Below are 24481 nucleotides of genomic sequence, written 5' to 3' on the forward strand. Positions count from 1 at the left end.
CAGTCAGCCTACCTCTGGCAAGCACATGGAGTGCTGTGCAGCCCCCAAAGAAATTCCACCCCCACACCATGACTGACCCACCACCAAAACGGTCATGCTGGAGGATGTTGCAGGCAGCAGAACGTTCTCCACGGCGTCTCCAGACTGTCACGTCTGTCACATGTGCTCAGTGTGAACCTGCTTTCATCTGTGAAGAGCACAGGGCGCCGGTGGCGAATTTGCCAATCTTGGTGTTCTCTGGCAAATGCCAAACGTCCTGCACAGTGTTGGGCTGTAAGCACAACCCCCACCTGTGGACGTCGGGCCCTCATACCACCCTCATGGAGTCTGTTTCTGACCGTTTGAGCAGACACATGCACATTTGTGGCCTGCTGGAGGTCATTTTGCAGGGCTCTGGCAGTGCTCCTCCTTGCACAAAGGTGGAGGTAGCGGTCCTGCTGCTGGGTTGTTGCCCTCCTACGTTCTCCTCCACGTCTCCTGATGTACTGGCCTGTCTCCTGGTAGCGCCTCCATGCTCTGGACACCACGTTGACAGACACAACAAACCTTCCTGCCACAGCTCACATTGATGTGCCATCCTGGATGAGCTGCACTACCTGAGCCACTTGTGTGGGTTGTAGACTCCGTCTCATGCTACCATAAGAGTGAAAGCAGCGCCAGCATTCAAAAGTGTCCAAAGCATCAGCCAGGAAGCATAGGAACTGAGAAGTGGTCTGGTCACCACCTGCAGAACCACTCCTTTATTGGGGGTGTCTTGCTAATTGCCTATAATTTCCACCTGTTGTCTATTCCATTTGCACAACAGCATGTGGAATGTATTGTCAATCAGTGTTGCTTCCTAAGTGGACAGTTGGATTTCACAAAAGTGTGACTGCCTTGGAGTTACATTGTGTTGTTTAAGTGTTCCCTTTTATTTTTTTGAGCAGTGTATGTTTGAGTAGTTCATTTTCCTTGGGTGGCAACACAAAATTATAAGTGATTTCAAGGTGGCTTTCTCAATTTATACTGTTCTATTCAACTCCAAACAAAACACATTTTCATCAATTTATGCATTTCCTGCCCTTTTATTTTAATTTACACACTGTGCTACGCAGCATGATATGGGCAAAAAATATAGGCCAAGTTAATTGGTGAACTGTTGGAATCTTGGTAATATAATGATTATTGTAATTCTATAGTGGGCAACACATTGAATACATTGTTGTCTGACATGACAATGAATGAATAAACCAGGGAGGAATTATTAACGGTAGGAAGCAGTGTTGGTCAGTGTTTCCAGGTGACCCTTAATTAATGTTACATTACATGTTTTCTTACTACATGTAGCTAGCTAACATATTCATCCTTTGCCTATTCCTCTCTGTTAAGGGCTTGTAAGTAAGCATTTCACGGTAAGGTCTGCACTTGTTGTATTCGGCGCCTGTGACAAAGTTTGATTTGATTAGAAAAGCATTAAGAAGGAAATAAATTCCTCTAACTATTAGCAATGCAAACCTGTTAATTGAAATGCTTTCCAGGTGACTACCTCATGAAGCTGGTTGAGAGAATGCTAAGTGTGTAAAGCTGTCAAGGCAAAGAGTGGCTACTTTGAAGAATCTCAAATATAACATTTTGATTTGTTTAACACCTTTTTTGGTTACTACATGATTCCATATGTGTTTCATAGTTTAGATGCTTTCACGATTATTCTACAATGTGGAACGTATAAAAATAAAGAGAAATCCTGGAATGAGCAGGTGTCCTAACTTTTAACTGGTACTGTATAATAAAATGCGGTATATCGCCCAGCCCTAGTCCTTGACGTAGATTTATTTTTAACCCCTGCTTTAGAAGACTGGAGGTGAATGCCTGTTTCAGCTGCTGTCACTGTCGTACCTGCAGCTCTGCAGCATAAAAAACACCCCCTGTGTGTGTGTGTGTGTGTGTGTGTGTGTGTGTGTGTGTGTGTGTGTGTGTGTGTGTGTGTGTGTGTGTGTGTGTGTGTGTGTGTGTGTGTGTGTGTGTGTGTGTGTGTGTGTGTGTGTGTGTGTGTGTGTGACAAAGACACTGTTGAGGTCGTGAGAGGGGAGGGAAGGTGTGAGTTAGTGAATGATGGTGTGAAAGAGCATGGCCCTGTGGGACCAGGAGTCCTCCAGTAAATAATAGAGCTGTTTTTGAGTCCAGAGGATAGGGGGGATGCTGCTGTTGCTTTCATCTAAAGGTCACAGGAGGACATGGGTGGGCTTGGTGTTCAAAGGCTGTACCACACCATGCTATTAAACTAAAGCCAAACAGAGCTTTGAGTAAAGGTGCTGGTATCGCCTGGGCCCAGCCTTTCTATAGAAACAACCCTGCAACACATGCGGAGAGAGCAGAGAAAATGGGCCAATAGAATCATGTTCCCTGGCTTATCACTGTTTTTTTGCCACTGTGGTGTCCATTGTCCAATAAGAAGGCTCAATGTTTCAGTGAGGAAGCAGTGTTTGTGGTTATTGACCAGTGAGTTGTTATTGCAGTGAGGAGGATCGGCACCGGCACAGGGACTATGGAGAGAGAGGATATGACCGCCACCACCACGAGAGATCCAGCAGGGAGAAAGAAGAGAGACACCGAGAGAAGAGACACAGAGACAAAGAGGAGGGGAGACACAAGTCCTCAAGCAGGTACAGCACACATCCACACTCTTAACACACAGTAGACACCGGCATGTTCAGGTAGACAGTGTAAGTAACCAGGGATTGTCTGTGTGTTAACAGTAGCAGCAGGAGGAGACATGAGAGTGAGGAAGGGGACAGTCATCGAAGACACAAACACAAGAAGGTCAAGAGGAGCAGAGAGGACAAGGAGCCCAGCCAGGAACTCTCTGCTGACCAGGAGAACCAATCAGAGCCCACAGAGTGATTCTCTGTCCCTCTCACCAGTCAATAGGGGGACCCGCTGTGACCCTCAGGCATTCTGTTTAACATATCAGACACTGGACTGCTCCTCTAATATATTTCAGTTCACTTTGAAGGTGAAAAACCCAAAGCATTGTTTTATGTATACGTTGTATACAACTTGTATATTTTGACTCATCTGAGAGACGTGTTTTGTTTTATTGAATTTAAGAGATATGTTTGGATAAAGGAGCTGACTGGACCTCAGTTGACTGTTCAAATTTGAGTGAGCTGTGTTAAATATCTTATCCCAGGTCATTTCACGTGAACCCCAACCCTTGCCGAAGCTCTGACAAGTGTCCTTTTCAAATGACTTTATTGATTATTTTACCAAAGGTACCATCAGATATACTACGTAGGCTGACGCGTGAGACAGAACTGTGTTCGATGGTCCTAGACCAGACTCATCCACGGAAACACACACAGAAACCAAGTCAGTTTGTTTTTTTTCTTCTCAAAAGTAGGAAAATCAGTAAGGCCTCCACAATTTTACCTTAATATTACTTTTAACAGATTATGAACACATTTTTACTTTATTTTTTACTCTACTTTTTTTTGCCTGTGGTTTGATAATTTAGCAACAGCTTCTGAGAACATCTCAACACAGACGACTACTTGGCAAAGTGTCCTCAGTCTCAACAGATGAACATTAAAGCCACTGTCAGTACAAACATAACGAAGAATATATTCAAAGGCCATCAAACAAACGTGAAAAGAAAGAGAAACGGTACTTGAATCAGTATTTTTTTTTTCACATCCAACAGTTACAGTAAAGAAATGCGAGTCCAATTAAATGCATACTCTAACATAGAACTAATGTTTCCCCATCCACCCACCCACCAGGGGTGGGGCCACAGATCCACATCCTCGCAGCTCAGTGTCTCTGGGAGGGGGGGGTTTGGTCAAACTCCTGTCACATGGATGATTGGCCCCCTCTGAACTCCCCAAAGTCTCAGCTGTCCATCGGGAGTCAGGGTTCTAAGGTCCGCCTTCCATAGCTACATCACTAGTGTAAGCCCATCCCATAAGGTACGGGTCAGCATTATAAGCCAGTCTAAAGCTCCACCCACATTCTTGGTCAGTGTTGGCCCCTCCCCATGGCTCTGCGACTGCAGCAGGGCTACAGCAGGCTGCCTGGCCAGGATACGATGGTCAGGGTGATTCTGCCCCGCAGCTCCTTCAGTAGTCGCACCAGGGCTGTGTGGGTCATCCCCCACGTACTCTTTCCGTTCACCTCCAGCAGAATGTCCCCACACCTACACACACACAGAGCGAGAGAGAGGAGGAGGGGTTAATGCAGAGATGGACTCATAGAGCAACACTTATGTGTAAATACAAGACTACTGTAATGATTAGACCAATACTGCATATAATTAGTCACAGACAAATAGAAGAATCAGCAGACAGGCATTAGCCAGTTATATAGGTTCTTTGGCCAGTGTGTGTTCTAGGTTTAGTAGTCCGTACCGTATCCTGCCATCGTTGTAGGCTGGCGTGCCCTCCACGATGGAGCGGATGAAGAAGGACTGATTGCAGTTGACCTCCTCCTGCCCCCCCACGATGCTGAAGCCTAGGCTGCCAGAGGCGCTCCGGCGCAGCACAATATCTTTGCAGCAGTACAGGTGCCTGCAAAGGACAAAAACGGAGCTTAGGAAATCTCTAGACTGCCGCCAGCATCCAAACGTGTGCCCAGCCATTACTATGTGCACATACTGTATGCAGCAGTGAGATTGCAGAGTCCAGTGGAAGTCTGTCAGAAAAAACAACTGCTTGGCTGTCGTCCAATGAGAATGGGGAAATTATTTTTCCCCACAAGTAAGGCAGAGCTGTGAAAATACAGCACTGAGAAGGGAGCGATTTTAGTATCAGTCTCTCACACTGCCCAGGGGTGAGTGAAAATTGCATTTAAATCCTGTTAGAACCGTTGCCCGTCTGGACTGAATTCCCAGGGTGATTCACTAGTTAGTTTTCCCTTTTCTTATACATTTTGCTGGTTGGGAAGAAATAGAGTTTTAGCTACTCCTGTATTTTATACATTTTTTTTTACAGTAAGAGCACTTTTATACCAGCAGTGGCAGATCTGATGAGAAACGGGAATACCCCTCACTCTGCCAGTCTGACCTCTGTCCAAAAGAGAGTGATTGGAGGGGTTTATTAATACCCTAAGCTGCTTAAAAGAGCATGAGGAAAAAGAAAGGGAGGGAGGGGGAGACAGGATGAGAGTGTCAGTGACCAATGTCTGAGACTGGGATGTGAGGATGAGCAAGAGACTGAAGGCCATGGAGATAAGGCCTGATGATGTATACAGTAGTGTCTATTCATCATTCTGTCATCAACCTCCATCTTCCCTTCTCTCCCATATCGGCCTTGTAATGTAGCCTGTACATCCTGAGATCTCTGTACCCTCCCTTAGTTGTTGGCCTGTGCTTTTCATTGAGGCCCTCACTCAAATAACAAGCCATGTTGATCAGTTCATCAAGTGCGGTGCCTTCAGAAAGTATTCCTACCCCTTGGCTTAATCCACATTTTGTTGTTACAGCCCAAATTCAAAATGAGTAAAATATTTTCTCACCCATCTACACACAATATCCCATAATCAAAGCGAAAACATGTTTTTAGATATTTTTGGTGCAAATTGAATACATAAATATGTAATTTACTAAAGTACTCACACCCCTGGGTCAATACATTGTAGAAGCACCACTGGCAGTGATTACAGCTTTGAGTCGTTCTGTATCAACTTTGCACATCTGGATTTTCCCCAGTTCTTCCTTGCAGATTTTCTCAAGCTCTTAAATTCGATGGGGATTGGTGGGGATTGGCGGTGAACAGCAATCTTCAAGTCTTTCCACAAATTTTCAATGGGATTCAAGTCTGGGCTTTGGCTAGGCAACTCGAGGACTTTCACATTCTTGTTCTGAAGCCATTCCAGTTTTGATTTGGCTGTATTCTTGCGGTCATTGTGCTGTTGGAATGTAAATCTTCACCCCAGTCTAAGATCGTTTGCACTCTGAAGCAGGTTCTCATCAAGGATTTGCCTGTATTTGGCTCCATTTATTGTTCCCTCTATCCTTACCAGTCCCTTTTGCTGAAAAGCATCCCCATAGCATGATGCTGCCACCACCCTTGCTTCACAGTAGGGATGGTGTTAGATGGGTGATGAGCTGTGCCTGGTTTTCTCCAGACATAGAGCTTTGCATTCAGGCCAAAGCATTACATTTTTGTCTCATCAGACCACAGCTTCTTTTGCCTTATGCTCTGAGTCTTTCACGTCCCTTTTTGCAAACTTGAGGCGTGCAGTCATGCCTTTTTCTCAGGAGTGGATTTGTCTGGCCACTCTCCCATAAAGCCCAGATTGGTGAAGTGCTGTAGAGACTGTTGATCTTCTATCAGGTTCTCCCATTGTGGCCAAGGAACTCTGTAGTTCTCAGTGGTCACTGGGGTCTTGGTCACCTCCCTGACCAAGGTCCTTCTTGTCCGGTTGCTCAGTTTGGCCGGGTGACCAGCTCTAGACAGTGTGTAGTTCCTTGTTTTTCTAATACCCAATGACAGAGACCACTGTGCTCGTGGGAACTTTCAACACTATATAAATGGTTTTATACCCTTCCCCAAATTGATGCCTCATCACAATTCTATCTCAGAGATACAGTGAGGCAAATAAGTATTTAGTCAGCCATCAATTTAGCAAGTTTTCCCACTTAAAAAGATGAGAGACCTGTAATTTTCATCATAGGTACACTTCATCATAGGTACACTATGACAGGCAAAATGAGGGGGAAAAAAAATCTAGGATTTTTAATGAATTTATTTCCAGTATGGTGGAAAATAAGTATTTGGTCAATAACAAAAGTTTATCTCAATACTTTGTTATATACCCTTTGTTGGCAATGACAGAGGTCAAACATTTTCTGTAAGTCTTCACAAGGTTTTCACACACATCTCCTCTAGAGCAGCAACTCCCTCCAAAGATTTTCTATGGGATTGAGATCTGGAGACTGGCTCGGCCACTCCAGGACCTAGAAATTCTTCTTACGAAGTCACTCCTTCGTTGCCCGGGCCGTGTGTTTGGGATCATTGTCATGCTGGAAGACCCAGCCACGTTTCATCTTCAATGCCCTTGCTGATGGTAGGCTTTGTTACTTTGGTCCCAGCTCTCTGCAGGTCATTCACTAGGTCCCCCCGTGTGGTTCTGGGATTTTTGCTCCCGTTCTTGTGATCATTTTGACCCCACGGGGTGAGATCTTGCGTGGAGCCCCAGATCGAGGGAGATTATCAGTGGTCTTGTATGTCTTCCATTTCCTAATAATTGCTCCCACAGTTGATTTCTTCAAACCAAGCTGCTTACCTATTGCAGATTCAGTCTTCCCAGCCTGGTGCAGGTCTACAATTTTGTTTCTGGTGTCCTTTGACAGCTCTTTGGTCTTGGCCATAGTGGAGTGTGACTGTTTGAGGTTGTGGACAGGTATCTTTTATACTGATAACTAGTTCAAACAGGTGCCATTAATACAGGTAACGAGTGGAGGACAGAGGAGCCTCTTGAAGAAGTTACAGGTCTGTGAGAGCCAGAAATCATGGTTGTTTGTAGGTGACCAAATACTTATTTTCCACCATAATTTGCAAATAAATCCATTAAAAATCCTACAATGTGATTTTCTGGATTTTTTACCTTCATTTTGTCTGTCATAGTTGAAGTGTACCTATGATGAAATTTACAGGCCTCTCATCTTTTTAAGTGGGAGAACTTTCACAATTGGTGGCTGACTAAATACTTTTTTGCCCAGTTCCCTGGACTTCATAGTATAGTTTCTGCTCTGACGTGCACTTCACCTTTGGGATTTGGTTAGTTACTTTTTAGGTACATACACCGCCACCTTCTGTACTGGAGTGTGAGGCCAGTGACGGCCTACCTACATAAAATTATCTTCATTAGCACTGTTCCTCTAAAAGTAAAATATAGCCCTAGACACCACTTCTCTCCTCCCACTACACCATCTAAACCCTAACCCCGCCCAGCCTCTCTAACCCTTTCACACACTCTCCCTATCTATGTCATACAAATAGAAATATAAACACATGCTCCACCGTTTCCTCCACTAAACACTCATCACACAGACCTGTTTCAGGTATCCCTATCGTAGTGACATTCAAAACTGTGTGCTGAAACCGTAGTCTTACTCCACACAACTTCCTCTCTCCTACATCCCAGTGTGACCTGAATATCTACCCCCTCTCTCCTCTCAGCACTCTTAGCCACCACATCAGTGTTCTCATTACTCTCCACACCCACATGGGCTTGAACCCAGCAAAAGCTTACCACCACTCCCATCCTCTCCAATCCCATTAACAGCACCATCATCTCCACAAACAAGTCTCCCCTATCCGGTCTGCCCGCCGTAACACTACTACTCAACACTGCAGCCGAATCAGAGCAGATTAACACTGAGTGGTTTCACCTCCTCCACCCATCTCAAACCTATAATCATGGCCATCAACTCAGCCGCATACACTGACATATAATCATTTAACCTCTTACATAATCTAACATTTAAATCTGGGATATACACCAGTGGAGGCTCCTCAGAGTAGGAAGGGGAGGGACCATCCTCCTCAGTGAATTTCATACATTTTTAAATTTTAAGACATTTAAAAAGTTATCCTAGATAAAACTATACTAAATATAATCACATCACCAACTAAATATAATCACATCACCAACTAACTGATCAAAACACTATTTTGCTAAGAAGGTCTACAGTAGCCTCAACAGCACTCTGAAGGGTAGCACCATGGTGAACACGGAGGACATCGAGCTTCCGTCCTCCTCTGGGTACATTGACTTCAATACAAAACCTAGGAGGCTCATGGTCCTCACCACATTTCATAGACCTGCACAGTAACTTCCGGAGGACGTCCTCAAACCTATCAGAGCTCTTGCACCATGAACTGACATGTCCACCCAATCAAAGTATCACAGAATTAATCGAGTACTGAAAGCATAAGCTACAGCTAGCTAGCACTGCAGTGCATGAAATGGGGTGAGTAGTTGACTCAAAGAGAAAGAAAATAGTTGAACACTTTTGAACAAATTAATTTCTTCCTAAATGAAGGAGAAGCAAGAGAAATGGAGACTTAGCTGCATTTGATAAGTATCTAGTTTATCCTACTAAAACACCCTGCTATGTTAGCTAGCTGGTTATGACTATCCAACACGGCAATGGAACTATTCCAAGTCAAGGTAAGCTTTTGGTTTTGCTCATTTATTGCCACCGGGGCCCGCCAGTGTAACTTGCTTACTGACTGTACACTAACATTACTGCATGATTGTAGCGGGTTTACTAATGTGTTAGCTCTATTAGCTTTGCTGACAATTACATTAATTTAGGCACGGTTGGGTAGGTTACTTTCTAAATGTAATCCGTTAGTTACTAGTTACCTGACAATTTGACATCAGTAATGTAACTTTTGGATTACCCAAACTCCGTAAAGTAATCTGATTATTCAGTTACTTTTAGATTACTTTCCCTTTTAAGAGGCATTAGAAGAAGACAAATGTATGTTACCAATTAAATTACATCTATTGCAGGATAAATCAATGTTAAAGTTTACATAGCTATATGTTAAACATGCATGTTAAATTTTACTTTACAGGTTGGTTAAGTAGGCTTCTTCTAACCCATCGCTTTCTACTACATATAATAATACGATTCAATTATATCTTTACATTAAAAACCAAAGTCTACCAGAATTCCAATACATTTTATACCCCTTGATCTTCAAGAATAGGACTTGGAAATATGGAATATAGATTTGACAAATTGTTTTACCTGAGCATGATCCCAAAACTAAGGATTTATTAGCTAGCCCTACTCTGTTTATGATTTTGTTGTTATGGAGGACTGATTGGACTCATTGATTTGAGTTGAAAAATAAATGCTGCGCTTGTGGAATGGCATGCTTTGAGCACTACTGAAAAGTGCTATTTACATGTGAAAAATGAATGTCATATGCTGCATTTGCTATAGGCCTATTGTTTACCTTATTGTTGGTGACACTTTGATAGCTTGAGAATATGCAGCTGTTTAAAGGGCAAATCCACAGATGAAACAATAACAAAATGGTTGCCCAGCCTCTGTTTTGGTAAAAATATGAGGAATGGGCCTGTAGAAATGTAACCACTCTCAGATTAATAGACCGAGCTATGAATGCAAGGACTGACCATCCATGATATCAACATTATTGTTTTAACCATGTTATGAGGCTGTACTGTGTTTGTTTACATTTAGTGTTTACAAACATTGGTAAAAGACAAGCTCATATTTTGGGTTCTCATGGAGTGTGACAGTTCAACTAAGCTCATGAGGCATTTATTTACAAGTTATACTAAAGAATCAATGGATATATATATATATATATATACATACACACACACACACACACACACACATACATACTCAGCAAAAAAGAAACATCCTCACTGTCAACTGCCTTTTATTTTCAACAAACTTAACATGCTTAAATATTTGTATGAACATAATATTCAACAACTGAGACATAAACTGATCAAGTTCCACAGACATGTGACTAACAGAAATTGAATAATGTGTCCATGAACAAAGGGGGGGGGGGGGTCAAAACAGTCAGTATCTGGTGTGGCCACCAGCTGCATTAAGTACTGCAGTGCATCTCCTCCTCATGGACTGCACCAGATTTGCCAGATGTTACCCCACTCTTCTACCAAGGCACCTGCAAGTTCCCAGACATTTCTGGGGGGAATGGCCTTAGCCCTCACCCTCTGATACAACCGGTCCCAAACGTGCTCAATGGGATAAATAATTAAGCCAATTTGTATATCGCTGATTCATGATTTAGGCTAGGATTTGTGCAGATATCAAAGGGTTTGTGATGTTCACTAATGAGAACAGATGAGGTAATAATACATTAATACAAGACTGTACTCGATAAGATATGAACATATCTGAACAGTCGATTTGGGAAATAGACTCGACATTTTCCCGTGGTGCCCTAACTTCCCAGTTAATTATAGTTTAATCACGTAATAATAATTACACATTGATTTGATAAAATAAGTCTTCACATTTAATGATAGTCACAGACACAGCAATATATACATCAGAAAATGGATGTAGCAACTACAGATTGCCCCTTTTAAGTCTATCAAAAGTGTGTGTTTGAGCATGTCTATTAGGCCTATGGATTATGTTTTTTAATCTACGTGGATTAGATTGAGCAATAAAAGGCTCACTTTTATTCAATAGGCTGGGATCTGCACTACACAGCTGTTGCAAGAGTACTTTTTTCACTAGCTGTCCACTGGTTTCAAAAACGATGATTGATAGGCAGCTTAAACTTATTGAATTCAACCCTTATTGGGTTCAAATACAAATTTAGATTTGTGGACAGCTATCCATAATAACCACAATCCGTAAGGCACAAATAGCTAAATGTGAGATTCACATCAATGCGCTATGTAGATATCAATAATAAAGGATATCCGTATTGCTGTAGACTACACCATCGGTGTCATCCTTACCTCCACGCGTTTATTCAAGTTGGATAGTCTTTGGGTGCTGACAGCAGTCGCACCATTGCTAGACATAGCTTGGACTGTAGGCTACAAAAGCCTATTCCTGCTCATTTCCTGAGATCCATCAAACACATTCGTTGTGTCATTATAGCGGTCTCTGATTTATGGTCAGACTCACTCACGTTGAACAAATTTAGATGTGCGCCTTTTTTCAATGCCGATTTGAATGTCATTGAGAAACAGAAGTGTCAGACTTAGCTCGCATTTCTTAATTTAAAAGTAATCCTTTGAAGTACTCATCTAATTTTTCAAAAGTATCTAATCTGATAACAATATTTTAGCTTGTAACGGATTACAGTTTTGTAATCCCTTACATGTAACGGATGACATGTCATCCGTTTCTCCCCAACCCTGATTTAGGTAATATGGTGACAACTACAGTATGTAGGCTGTGTGTAGCAGTTTGGCTTGGAAAGGTTTCTTCGCATTGTCACATACAGCTGTTATCTTGGGCATTGAAGTCCACAAGCAACTGGAAGAGGTGAAAGGAGGAGAGCATATAATGTAGATGCGAGAAGGAATACAACATGGCTGCTCTGAAAATGAACTGTGTTTACACGTGATCAGGGGTGTACTCACTCCACCGATTCTGTTGAAAAAAATGGTCTTAAACAGAAGCAAACGGAACAAAACGGGGATAAACAACTGAACTTGTCCAATAGAAACTCTCGTTTGCAACTGTTGGACTAATGATTACACCCAAATGTGTCTCTCGACCTGTGTGCACCTACGTTGTAAACGTTCATTCATAGACTAGGTTGTAGCAACCTCATGATGGGTATAGGGAACATTTGAGTACCATGTAGTAGCCTAAACCTATCAATGTTACATTTAACTGGGTGAATGGGATATGAATGACAGTCATCCAACATGCTGTAATAGAAATAAGGCCATTCTCATGGGAAAAAAAGTGTCCTCCCTCATCTGAAACGGCACTGATATACACTCCTACCACTGATTGGCTCTTTTGAACCATCTGTATATATCCTTAGAAACAAATACAACTGAATCTATATATCTCTCCACACACCGTATCACGTCCACACCCCATTCTCTCCTGCCCTCAATCATGTCCACATGTACGCTTGGTTACGGAAACAGCCACGGAGGAACGTTCCCCAACACAATTGTCAGGCCTATCTCGCTCTCCCCCTGTCCATATTCGATCCACCTTCTTCCCGATTTGTCCACCTGTACATCATCTGCTTATCCTCGCACCCAGCATTCCCGTGACCACGGAATATCCTTCTGAACTCCCTTTCAACCTCTCCCAGTATCCTAAATCAAGTTTGTCCCGCTTTATCCTCAGTGGCAGTTCCCCACTATCCACCTGCAATGCCTCAACAGGTGTCATCCTGAAAGCACCCACACACAAACTCAGGGCCCTTGACTGTATCCTTTCCAGGCACCGTAGTACCGTTTTGGCTGCCGATCTATATACAAAGAACCCATAATCCAAAAATGACCTGATCAATGCGTGGTACATACAGTACTTACAACAGTGTTTGTCTATCCGACCCCAAATCATATCCTGCCACTGCCCTCATGAGGTTCAGCACCATTCTACACTTCATTTCATTATGCTCAACATGTCTCTTCTACGTAAGCCTCATCAAACCACATACCTAAGTACTTAAACACAGACACCCTACCTCCATATGTATATTTGCAGCCTTACATCTTTATCCTTCCTCTTAGAATACACCATAAAGCACAACTTGGACACAGACATCCTAAACCCCCATGTTAGAGACCAATCTTCCACAACTCCCATAGCTTCTTGCATCTTCCTCATCAAATATTTCACATTCCCAACTCTCTTCCATATAGCCCCATCATCGGTACACAATGCCACTCCCTGTCCCACCTCCTTAAATATGCCATATCGTCAGGGTGAACAACACCGGACTAACCACACTTCCCTGAGGAGTACCATTGTCCACAGCCCCATTGACAATTCAAACCCCCACCCTCACCTGTATGACTCGATCGAACAGACATCCCCCAACGCACTCAACTTGATGAACAACCCTACCCTACACATGGTATCGTAAGCTTTCTCAATGTCAAAATACACAACACTCATCACCTATTTTATTGTCAGGGCCTTGGCTATCTGTCACAGCCTGATCTGTTTCACCTGTCCTCATTATTGTCTCCACCCCCTCCAGGTGTCACTTATTTTCCCCCCATTTTTCCAGTTGTCCTGCTTTTTGCATCCTCCTTTTTCTAGACCTCCGGGTTTTGATCCTTGCCTGTTTCTGGACTTTGTACCCGCCTGCCTGACCATTCTGCCTGCCTTGACCATGAGCCTGTCTGCCACTCTGTACCTCCTGGACTCTGATCTGGTTTTGACCTTTTTGCCTGTCCACAACCATTCTCTTACTGACACCTTTGGATTAATAAACACTGTAAGACTCCAACCATCTGCCTCCTGTGTCTGCATCTGGGTCTCGCCTTGTGCCTTGATACTATCTCTGCACTAACTATCACCAGGGCATCCTGACATGCACTGTCAACTGTGGGACCTTTATATAGACCGGTGTGTTTCTTTCTAAATTATGTCCAAACTATTGAATCGGCCACAGGTGGACTCCAATCAAGTTGTAGTGAAATCTCAAGGATGCACTTGAGCTCAATTTAGAGTGTCATAGCAAAGGGGAGGGAACACATTTCTTTATTTAATTTTCAATACATTTGCTAACATTTCAAAAAAACATTACATCTTTTTCATTATGGGGTCTTGTGTGTAATATGGGTGAGAAAAATCGAATAAATGTTTTATTCAGGCTGTAACAACACACTGTGGAATAAGTCAAGGGGTACGAAAACTTTCAAACAAGGCTACAAAATATGCCAAACAAGTGGCTATTGGTGTCTGGGCAACAGTACCACCGTGTTCAGACTGAGTTCTAAACCTTGGAGTGAAATGTGTATAATTAACATTCTTCAGAGAAGGGAGGAGAGAGAGATAATGAGATAAGAGAAGGCTACCTGGTGGGGTACTGCAACTCACCTGGGCAACTGCAGCCATGACACCCACAATGGGGAGTAGTCATCGGTGTGTGGCAGCGTGGCGAGGCTCTGCTTGGTGCTGTCAGTGGGCGAGGGTGAGAGGCAGGGGGGCGAGGGGCACTCTGGCTGGATTTCCTCTGGAGGCCTCATCTCCAGGACCTTGAGCACCACAGGGGAGGTGGTGTTCTTTAGGTTGGCCACAGCCTCGCCCCGCGTAACACCCGTCAGGTCCAGCCCGTTCACATTCAGCAGGATGTCACCTGCATAGAGATGGGGGGACAGAACACAGTACCACTCAGAACAGCCACTCGGCACAGTGTTGCCCTGACTACTGTCCATTCTGACATCTTTCAAAGGCAAAAATTCCCAGCGACAAGGACTTGCCTATTTGAATATTCCATCACCTCCCGCAGGAACACAAAGCAGTGGGAACAAAGAGCCACCTGCACATGAAATATCTCCCTGATGATCAAGGTGGGCTTGGACAGTACAGCACTGCACAGCCAGCTGCCATCTGGAGAGGAGGCTGACTCAAAGGACAACATCCACTCCTTTGATTAGGATGCACTATGCAGATACACTCAGTTGAAATTGGGATAATTCTTATGTCGACGGCTGTATACACAAGCATATTCACACAACTGATATGCATGGCAATACACTCTCAAAATCAGGCCTTTGATAAAGGTCATGTAATAACCACACTGAATGTCATGCACACCTGCTCACTCTCCTCACACACTCCTCACACAACCACCTTTCCATCCACAGCTTCTATGCGAGTAAAGTCATACTGTAAAAGAAAAATCACAACAGCTGAGATGGAAACAGGCCATTTCAGTACGATTTGATGGATGGCGACAGATCATTAGTTCGTTCGACATGGTGGGATCTTTTGGTGTCTGTAAAAGGAATTATCTGTGAATGGTGGTGGAATCGCAAATAATTATATCATAACCATCATATCGAATTGAACTGGGAGTCACACGATGATATGGTGTGTGGTAGAGCTGTACCGAGTAGTCGGACCAAACGAGTATCGTAACGGATATGGGCAATTTTCTGGATACGATTACGATCAGAGTATTTTTTTGTAATAAGGGTGCCAGCACCTAAGCATCTTTCTCATGTCAGTCAGTCAAGTGAGGCGCTGCGTTTTCTAAGTAACTCAAGTGACTAGTTTTCCTGTCTGTAAAGAGAAGGGCGGTCTCTCCGTTGAATCCGCTGCTCTGATTGGATAGAGTGAAGCTGTATTTCTATGTCCACTCCACATCATAATTTCACCCGATCACTTTCACTTCTCTGCATCGGTGTGATCATTCAGACTGCTGCTGCCTCCTGGTAGCCTGCTACTATGATAAATCAAATGGCAAGGACGTTTGCTATCAATGTGCATAACATCTAACAAGCGGGGCGAGGGTAGGGAAAGAAATGTGAAATGCCTGACGTGCATTCTGACAGATAGCAAACTTGTCTGCCCGCTGCAAATGTAGGACACACAGACACTCTGCGGCTCCTAATATGCAGCTTGTTAGGTCTATAAAGGTGCATGGAGGTATTTTTCCAACATCTACTTAGACATATTAAAACATTTACATTTTTTCCAATCACAAGTATCACCCGATCCAACTATCAACTGCCAATTTATGTATACAATTACGAATATGAGTATGGCCATGTCACCTAGTGTGTGCTCCTCCCACTGCGACGATGGGAAACCATGCAGTTTATCAGGCTACAGATGAAACAAGTTATGATGAACTTCACAACTTTGAAGGTTTTGAATGATGTTCAATGTACCCTGGATAGGAAGCTGCATTGTGTCTCTGTATTCATAGACTTGTCAAAGGCGTTTGACACTGTGGACCATACCGTCTTGGTGCAGAGATAGAAGTGTGTTGGGTTTACTGGTCATGCTCTGGAGTGGTTTGTGAACTACCTGTCAAATCGAACCCAGCGTGTTAAGTCAGATGTAAGTCGGACACAGTAGAGTTGTGCTCGGGTGTGCTGCAAGGATACGTTTTAGATCCCCTGTTGTTTATTAACTATATCACCAACATTGGGAGACATACTGAGACAGTTGATATACATTTGTATGCGGATGACACTGTGCCCTATTCAAGTGGCAGCAGTTTGACTTCAGTTTGCCTGCACTCACACACACTCATCCATTTTCTGTGTGATGTTGTATTTGTGCTGTTGCCAGCGTTTTCTGTTTTGTCTTACATCGGTTTTTTTTTGGTTTGTTTTTATAAGCCCCCGTCCCGACAGGAGGCCTTATTCATCATGCCAGTCCATCGTTGTAAATAAGAATTTGTTTTAAATTGACTAGCCTGGCTAAATAAAAACATGATGGTGAAAGTGCACTGTGTGATGATTTTTGACGCTGCTTTTCAAGAAACACCTTTGGTCTTATTCTGGTGTCATGATGATCAATGCTTGACCGCCGCTTGACAAGTCAAAATACTCTGGCTCTTATCAATAACAATGTCCTCATGTAGACTAGCCTACCCACACTGTATCTGCTAGAGCACACGCGCCAAGACCGGAGTAGGCACAGTTGCTATTTAACACAACAGTTTTTGTAGAGTTTTAATTGCGATGGAAACCCATCGATTTTTATTCGGTACATGAACACTTAAGTGGAAAAAGTACATGTTGTGTATGCAACGTCGTCACGCACTTTCTAACGGTGACAAGGAAAATGCACATATTTTCTTTATACAGATTTTAGAATATTCGCATGAAAATCTGTCACCAATTGGATGGAAACATAGCTAGTCGCAGGCAGGCCGGCAGGCAGGCAGGCAGGCAGGCAGGCAGGCAGGCAGGCAGGCAGAGCGGGGTCTGGTCTCTCTGTACTGTGGTTTTCTGAGGCGGATCCCTAGGATCAGCAGGAGGTTCTGGGTTTAAATGCCTCCACTGCCCTTTGATGTCTGGCCCGGCACAGAGATCTCCCTCAGATGTTCTGACACCCCACACACCCGGAAACACAACTATATTTTTACACACTGCAGTACATAGCCATAACAGGCCTGCCTCAAGTGTATCCAATCATTTTGGGAGTGCGTCTGTTTGTCTATTTCAGAGCTGACTCATTTTGTATAATGAGCTGATAAAGTGCAACTTGTCATTTCCTCTGGAACTTACTTAATCAAATTTGAGGTGTGTGTATGTGTGTTAGACTCAATTTGGTGAGCCCTGATCCGCAGCACTACCCCTGTGTTTCCTGTTGGAGAAATAACCTTGGTAATTAAGCACGAGTCTGTTTATCTCAATCAGTCTGTTCTACATAAGGGACAAGTCACTCACACACAACTCATGACAGAGGAAGCCCGTCTGCAGTAGCAACTCTGGAATCGTAGTGACCAGCAAGGACTGCACGGAACAGAGAAACTAAACTATCACGCCAATATTGGAGCAATTCAAGGAAAAATGGAGAAGAAAAAAATACTCCCATTCTGGAATATTGGATTTGAATCTACCGTATGACTGAGTGAGAGTGTATGAGTGTGTATTGTGCGAGTGTGTGGGGGACTCTGTGGGTGTGTGTGGGACTGTTTGAGTGTGAGACTGTGTGCGTTGTACAGTAGAAGGTTTGTCACCAGGCTGTACCTTTGCGGATGGTTCCCTCCTGTCCCACTACTCCGTTGGGGTCCACATTAGTGACGTAGACCGGGAGATCCCAGCCGCGGGAGGACATACCCCCTGCCACCGTCATCCCCAGGGAGTGATGGGGCTCCTTGGACAACGTCACCGTCTTCTCATAACACGCCGGCTTCTCACATGAGTCCTGTAGAGGGGAGTGGTGCAACGTGAGAAATGTGTTGAATGGTTACACTGTAATAGATGTTCATTCACTATATAGTGTTTATTGTGTCGTTTGTTTCTGCCGAATGGGTTTTCTTGTGTTCTAAGCGTTGAAGTTTAGCGTGTAAGACTAAGTACAGTGTGTGATGTTCAGGATTATTTAGAATAGTTGTGGTTTGTGGAAGTGAGAGAGTGTATGTACAGATGTCGGATCTTAATTTGACACATTTCACTGAAGAAGGAAAATAATACATATTTAAAAAACACAACCAGGGGCAGTTGAAAGCACTGTTTTTTTTTACTGTATTATTATAATAATGTTTTAAGGGTATAGATCAGCTTATTGCAGATTTTAAAGTGGCCTTTTATTGTCCCCAGCGCAAGGTGCACCTATGTAATGATCATGCCGTTTAATCAGCTTCTTTGATATGTCACACCTGTCAGGGGGATGGATTATCTTGGCAAAGGAGAAATGCTCACTAACAGGAAGGTAAACACATTTGTGCACAACATTTGAGAGAAATAAGCTTTTTGTGCATATGGAACATTTCTGGGATTTTTTATTTCAACTCATGAAACATGGGACCAACACTTTACATGTTGCGTTTATATTTTTTGTTCAGCATAGATCGTGGCTTCTATCAATGTAATTGTCTGCATCATTTCCAAATGCCATATATCATACTATATACATTTTACAGACACAGTATATTATACATTAGTTATCTTTTGTTTGTTTGTAGTCCCCTCCCATCTAACTTTGAGGACCATTCAGTTTTGATTTCTAGCTGCCATATATTTTTCCACTGTGCTGTTTCACAAAAGTTCTGAACCTTTCTATTCTCATAGTTAATTCATAAATTAAAGATAAATTGTAAATTAAAGATACCATTTTTTCCTAAGAGTATTATTATTGACTGTATTGACTGTATTTGACTATGACTTTTCCAATCAGCCAGCAGTGCTATTTGCGGAGTTAGCTCTAAGTAAATGTTGCAATTTTTCAGCCATTCCTGAATCTGCAACCAAGAACAAGCTACAGCATATATATGCAGCACCAAAACAAGTGATCTAATGACTCTGTCTCTTCGCAGTGACATCTGCAGAGCTAGGATGAGTGTATTATATATCCCCTATATAAGTGTATTATATATCCCCCATATCCCCTATATAACATTATATTGTTTGCAAAAATGTTGTATCATAATTTAAATTGAAAAACTTGACGTTTTGAATCCGGCGTCTAAAAGCTCACTAACAGGAATGTAAACAAATAATTTTGTGCAATTATTTGGAGAGAAATAAGCTTTTCGGATGTATGGAAAATTACAGGGATCTTTTAGTTTAGCTCATGAAACATGGGACCAACACTTTACACTTTACTTTTTGTTGCTTTTATATTTTTGATCAGTATACATAGCCTAACTATACAACGTGGGCGGGCATCCACACTGGAGGAAAATCTATTGTTTTACAGTAGGCCTGTAAATCAGCTGATGGTCCACAGGTTAGCCTACAGAATGTATTGGAATATATGCCACGTTCCTAGTTCCGACTAGCACGTCCACCAGCTGATGTCTCATTAAACCATCAATACGTGCTAAATTCACCTGCACAGCTGAACTCAATTGCAACCATTATTGCTCACCTCATTACCGCTCCCTAAAAGATGATGTTGGTGTTACCTCCTTAGTCCTGCTTGCAACCAAAGTCTTTCAAGATGTGTTCGCCCTCTGGTTCGTCTTATCATCGGAACAACTTTTTGAACCGATTAAGAGAGATTTATCTATTTGACAAGCATTCTATACAATAGAAATCAAGTATTTCCTCATTTACCACGGCAAATCTGTCAGGATTTGTCCAGGGTTGTTCTGGTTTTGGCCACTAGATGCCCTCATTGTGCTTTTTGACCCTTTTGTTTTCCCTTGTTCCCAGTTATTATTTGCACCTGTGCCTCGTTTCCCTTGATTGTATTGTATTCCTGGGACAACCACGAGCTTCCCCTTCAAGCCTTGGTAGACTCTGGAGCCGCAGGTAACTTCATGGATGGTGTCTGGGCGAAGGAGAATGGCGTTCCCTCTGAACCTCTAAGTGACCCCATGAGGGTTACTACATTGGATGGAAGCCCTTTGGGATCTGGACTTGTCACTCGTGTCACTACCCCCTTGCGACTTTCAGTTTCCCAACACCAGGAAGTGATGAACTTTCATCTGATCTCCTGTTCCGAGTTCCCTCTCGTCCTTGGATACCCCTGGCTTCACAGCCATAACCCTCACATCGACTGGTCTGTGGGCACTATCAAGCAGTGGGGTCCTACGTGCAAAGCCACTTGTATATCTTCCCGAGTTCCCCGAGTTCTCCTCCCGAGTCTCTAGAATCCATTGACCTGTCCCGAGTTCCCGAGTGTTACCGTGACCTCAAACCGGTATTTAGCAAACAGAGGGCCACCATGCTACCACCCCATAGACCTTACGATTGCCCCATCGACCTGTTTCCGGGCACCTGCCCCCCCCAGGGGTCGGATCTTTTCCCTATCTCCTCCGAACAAGCTGCTATGGATACCTACATCAAGGACACTCTGGCAGCAGGCCTCATGCGTCCATCCACCTCGCCGGCGGGAGCAGGGTTTTTCTTTGTGGCCAAAATAGACGGTGGATTATGTCCTTGCATCGACTACCGGGGACTCAATGCCATAACCGTCCATAACCGCTACCCGCTACCCCTTATGGCCACAGCCTTTGAGCTGCTCCAGGAAGCAGTTGTCTTTACTAAGCTTGACCTGCGGAACGCATACCATCTTGTGTGGATCAGACCCGGTGACGAGTGGAAGACCGCTTTCAACACGCCTACTGGTCACTACGAATACTTGGTGATGCCCTTCGGCCTGACCAACGCCCCGGCTGTGTTCCAAGCGCTCATAAACGATGTGCTTAAGGACATGCTTAACATATTTGTGTTTGTTTACTTGGATGACATCCTAATCTTTTCGAGCTCCCTTCAAGAACATACAAAGCGTGTCAGTTTGGCTATGCCCCTCCATTGTTCCCGGACCAGGAGGCAGAAGTCGGAGTGCCTTCAGCCTTGAAGTTCGTCAGACGCTGTCGGCTTACGTGGAGGAAGACCTGTCTTAATCTTCTGCATTCCTCACAGCGGTACCAACAACAAGCCAACAGACGTCGCCGTCCCGGGCCTACCCTGTGCCCCAGCCAGAGAGTCTGGCTCTCCACAAAAAACTTACCGCTACGGGTGGAGTCTCGCAAGCTGTCCCAGAAATACATTGGTCCCTTTAAGGTTGCCAGGAGAGTGAACCCCGTTTCATATCGCCTACACTTACCCAGATCCCTTAAGATTAATCCCACGTTTCACATTTCCTTATTAAAAGCTGTTGTTTTTTCTCCCGTTGTCCCGGCAGGCAGACCTCCCCCTCCGCCCCGTGTCATCGGAGGCCAGTCGGCTTATACCGTCCATCGGATACTGGATTCCCGCCGGGTGCAGCGGTCCTGGCAGTATCTGGTGGACTGGGAAGGCTACGGTTCCTAGGGGGGGATTCTGTCAGGATTTGGCCAGGGTTGTTCCGGTTTTGGCCACTAGATGCCCCCATTGTGCTGTTTGACCCTTTTGTTTTCCCTTGTTTCCAGTTATTATTTGCACCTGTGCCTCGTTTCCCTTGATTGTATTTAAACCCTTAGTTTTCCTCAGTTCTTTGCTCTGTGTTTGTATGTTAGCACCCAGCCCCAGCCATGCTGTGAACTTGAGGTGCTCTGGTTTTGTTCTTGTTTATTTTTTGATTGTTCTTTTGAGGTTTGTTTTTTTCCCTGCTGTTCTTGCCACTTTGTGGATTTTCCTTGTGTCTTGGAGGATATACATTTTTTCTCTTGGAATTACTTTTGACATTGTGGATTTATATTTTTGCCTGAAGATCTTTTTTCTTTATTAAATCACTGTCTCTAATACTGCTGTGTCTGCCTCATCTTCTGGGTTCTGCCGACTATTAGTGGCTCAGTTTACTAAGTGACTGTTTCTCACACCGGAGACCTGAGTTCGTAACCGGGTCCTGGCAAAATCTACTGTGGCAATTTACCTAACACTTTGTATGAATGTAAACTGGTGTTTTGATAGGCTACAGTAGAATATAGTTTAGGTGTAGCAGTCTACTGTATGGCTGCATTTTGGATCCACTTGACACTTGTCTATCTTTATCTTGTGTTATTAAGATACATAAAATTAGGGTTGTTGATACATTTTTGTACATTTGAATGTTGCATAAACAGGACATGTAGGACATTTTTTCATATTCTGTCTGGTGCTTTTAGCGTTTTGTGTACGCGAGTGTGATTGGATGATTTTGATAGCTGGCACTGGTCCAAATGACTTGACTGTTCCGGCATAGAAAGAAAGAGAGGTTTTCAGCGAAGGTGTCAATCACGAGGCTCATTAGAATTTCCCGATTCGCAGGACATTTTTTCCGTGACAAAACAGTGAAAGAAAATGAAGATCCGACATCTGTACTGTACAAAGTGTGTATGTGAGTGTACGTGTGTGAATCAGGGAGAGTAGAGTAGTGCAAGTAAAACATGGACACATTGGGGTTGATGTGATGTGGCCTGTACTGCTTCTCTAATGTGCTGCACGCACACATTTCTGACCCTCAAGTCACATGCCATGACTACCCCAGGACACTACTCTAACCACAGCTGTCACAAGCACTAACCAGTACTGCACACGGTGGTGTATGCGTGTGCAAGGTATGTATGATGTAAGAGTGTGTGTGAGCGCGGGCGAGTGTGTGCGTATATGTCTTTCTGTAGCTGTAATTGTATATCTCTGTGAATGCGCCTGTGTTCAAATTTAAAGGGGTGTACGGCCCTGTTTTTCTTCCAGTAAAACTAGGATTGCTGACGGCCCTAGAGCGCCTACAACGGACACACACACACATCCAGCAGGAGCCAACTTCATTACTGTGTTTCAATATTAAAACACAATATAAAGGCCTGGTGAGATTTAGTCTAAATATGATCTATAGTCCTGCTGGAGGTGACTTGGCTTATCTCAGAACAATAATACATTGTTATTGTTGCTACCTGCTATCGCTGCAGGGTTCTTTTTTTTACAGCCTCATTCTCTCTCTACTAGCTTTTGATGCCAAGGTCTTTATCTGAAGAACACGGTAAGATTCCGCCGTCCCACATTCTCCACTTTTAACAGTGTGTCTGTGAGAATTACAACTTCAAAATCTTAGAAAGTGAGGTGTGAGAGCTGTGAAGTTAATCATTATTAGAATAAGGGAAGTTGTCAGCTCCAACAACGGAGCTGGAGAAAATCCTGTTTTAGCGTGTCAGTGGAGGGGGGGTGTGAATCCTGTAGGTTGGTGGTGATGTTTTCTTCAGGGATAATAAGCTGAGAGAGAGTAAGAGAGAGAGAGAGAGAGAGAGAGAGAGAGAGAGAGAGAGAGAGAGAGAGAGAGAGAGAGAGAGAGAGAGAGAGAGAGAGAGAGAGAGAGAGAGAGAGAGAGAGAGAGAGAGAGAGAGAGAGAGAGAGAGAGAGAGAGAGAGAGAGAGAGAGAGAGAGAGAGAGAGAGAGAGAGAGAGAGAGAGAGAGAGAGAGAGAGAGAGAGAGAGAGAGAGAGAGAGAGAGAGAGGTGGCTGCTCCGGACGTGCGTAATGGCTCTCTGAGAGGAGCGGAACACTCTGACACAACTCAGGATGACACACTCCTCTTTGATGGAGGAATAATACGGCTCAGGATCATTTTCACATAAAATGTAATATTTAGCATGAGAAGAAGAGGCAGGAAAACAAAGTATTTTTTTGTTGTGTGTGTGTCAAATCAAATCAAATGTTATTTGTCACACACACATGGTTAGCAGATGTTAATGCGGAATGTGTGTGTATAAGGGCCCTATGCAATCTGTGTTGCTGAAGCGTTACAGATTGCGTAATAGAGATGTAAAGGTCATTTCTGATTGAGCCGACATCTGCAGTGTTTACAGTGAACGGCAGTCTCTGCTAAAGCGGGGACATTGCCTTTAAATTGAAATCCCGGTGTATGAATAGATGAATAGATGCCCTTTGTACAGTATGTAAACGTGTGTGTCCAACCTGAAGAAAAGCTCCTCAATCAAAGCAGTGTCTGACGT

General features: G+C 43.6%; 2 protein-coding genes across 8 annotated transcripts in view; one reads left to right on the forward strand and one right to left on the reverse strand.

Moving 5' to 3' along the window:
• fip1l1a (FIP1 like 1a (S. cerevisiae)) overlaps positions 1-3141 on the forward strand; it is a 38392-nt gene extending 35251 nt beyond the window's left edge. For all 5 annotated transcript variants that reach the window (XM_046353003.1, XM_046353005.1, XM_046353004.1 and 2 more), the window contains 2 exons: positions 2496-2642; positions 2736-3141. In XM_046353003.1, the coding sequence (XP_046208959.1) occupies positions 2496-2642; positions 2736-2880 (292 nt within the window). In that variant the 3' untranslated portion in view covers positions 2881-3141. The remainder of the gene's footprint in view (positions 1-2495; positions 2643-2735) is intronic.
• Positions 3142-3366: 225 nt separating this feature from the next.
• The window catches only part of lnx1 (ligand of numb-protein X 1), an 84401-nt gene continuing 63286 nt past the window's right edge, over positions 3367-24481 (reverse strand). For all 3 annotated transcript variants that reach the window (XM_046353000.1, XM_046352999.1, XM_046353001.1), the window contains 4 exons: positions 18151-18328; positions 14537-14795; positions 4383-4541; positions 3367-4171 (listed from right to left, as the gene is read on the reverse strand). In XM_046353000.1, coding sequence (XP_046208956.1) covers positions 4036-4171; positions 4383-4541; positions 14537-14795; positions 18151-18328 — 732 coding nt within the window. In that variant the 3' untranslated portion in view covers positions 3367-4035. The remainder of the gene's footprint in view (positions 4172-4382; positions 4542-14536; positions 14796-18150; positions 18329-24481) is intronic.

This window comes from Oncorhynchus gorbuscha, linkage group LG06 (genome assembly GCF_021184085.1).
Source record: "Oncorhynchus gorbuscha isolate QuinsamMale2020 ecotype Even-year linkage group LG06, OgorEven_v1.0, whole genome shotgun sequence".
Lineage (NCBI taxonomy): Eukaryota > Metazoa > Chordata > Actinopteri > Salmoniformes > Salmonidae > Oncorhynchus > Oncorhynchus gorbuscha.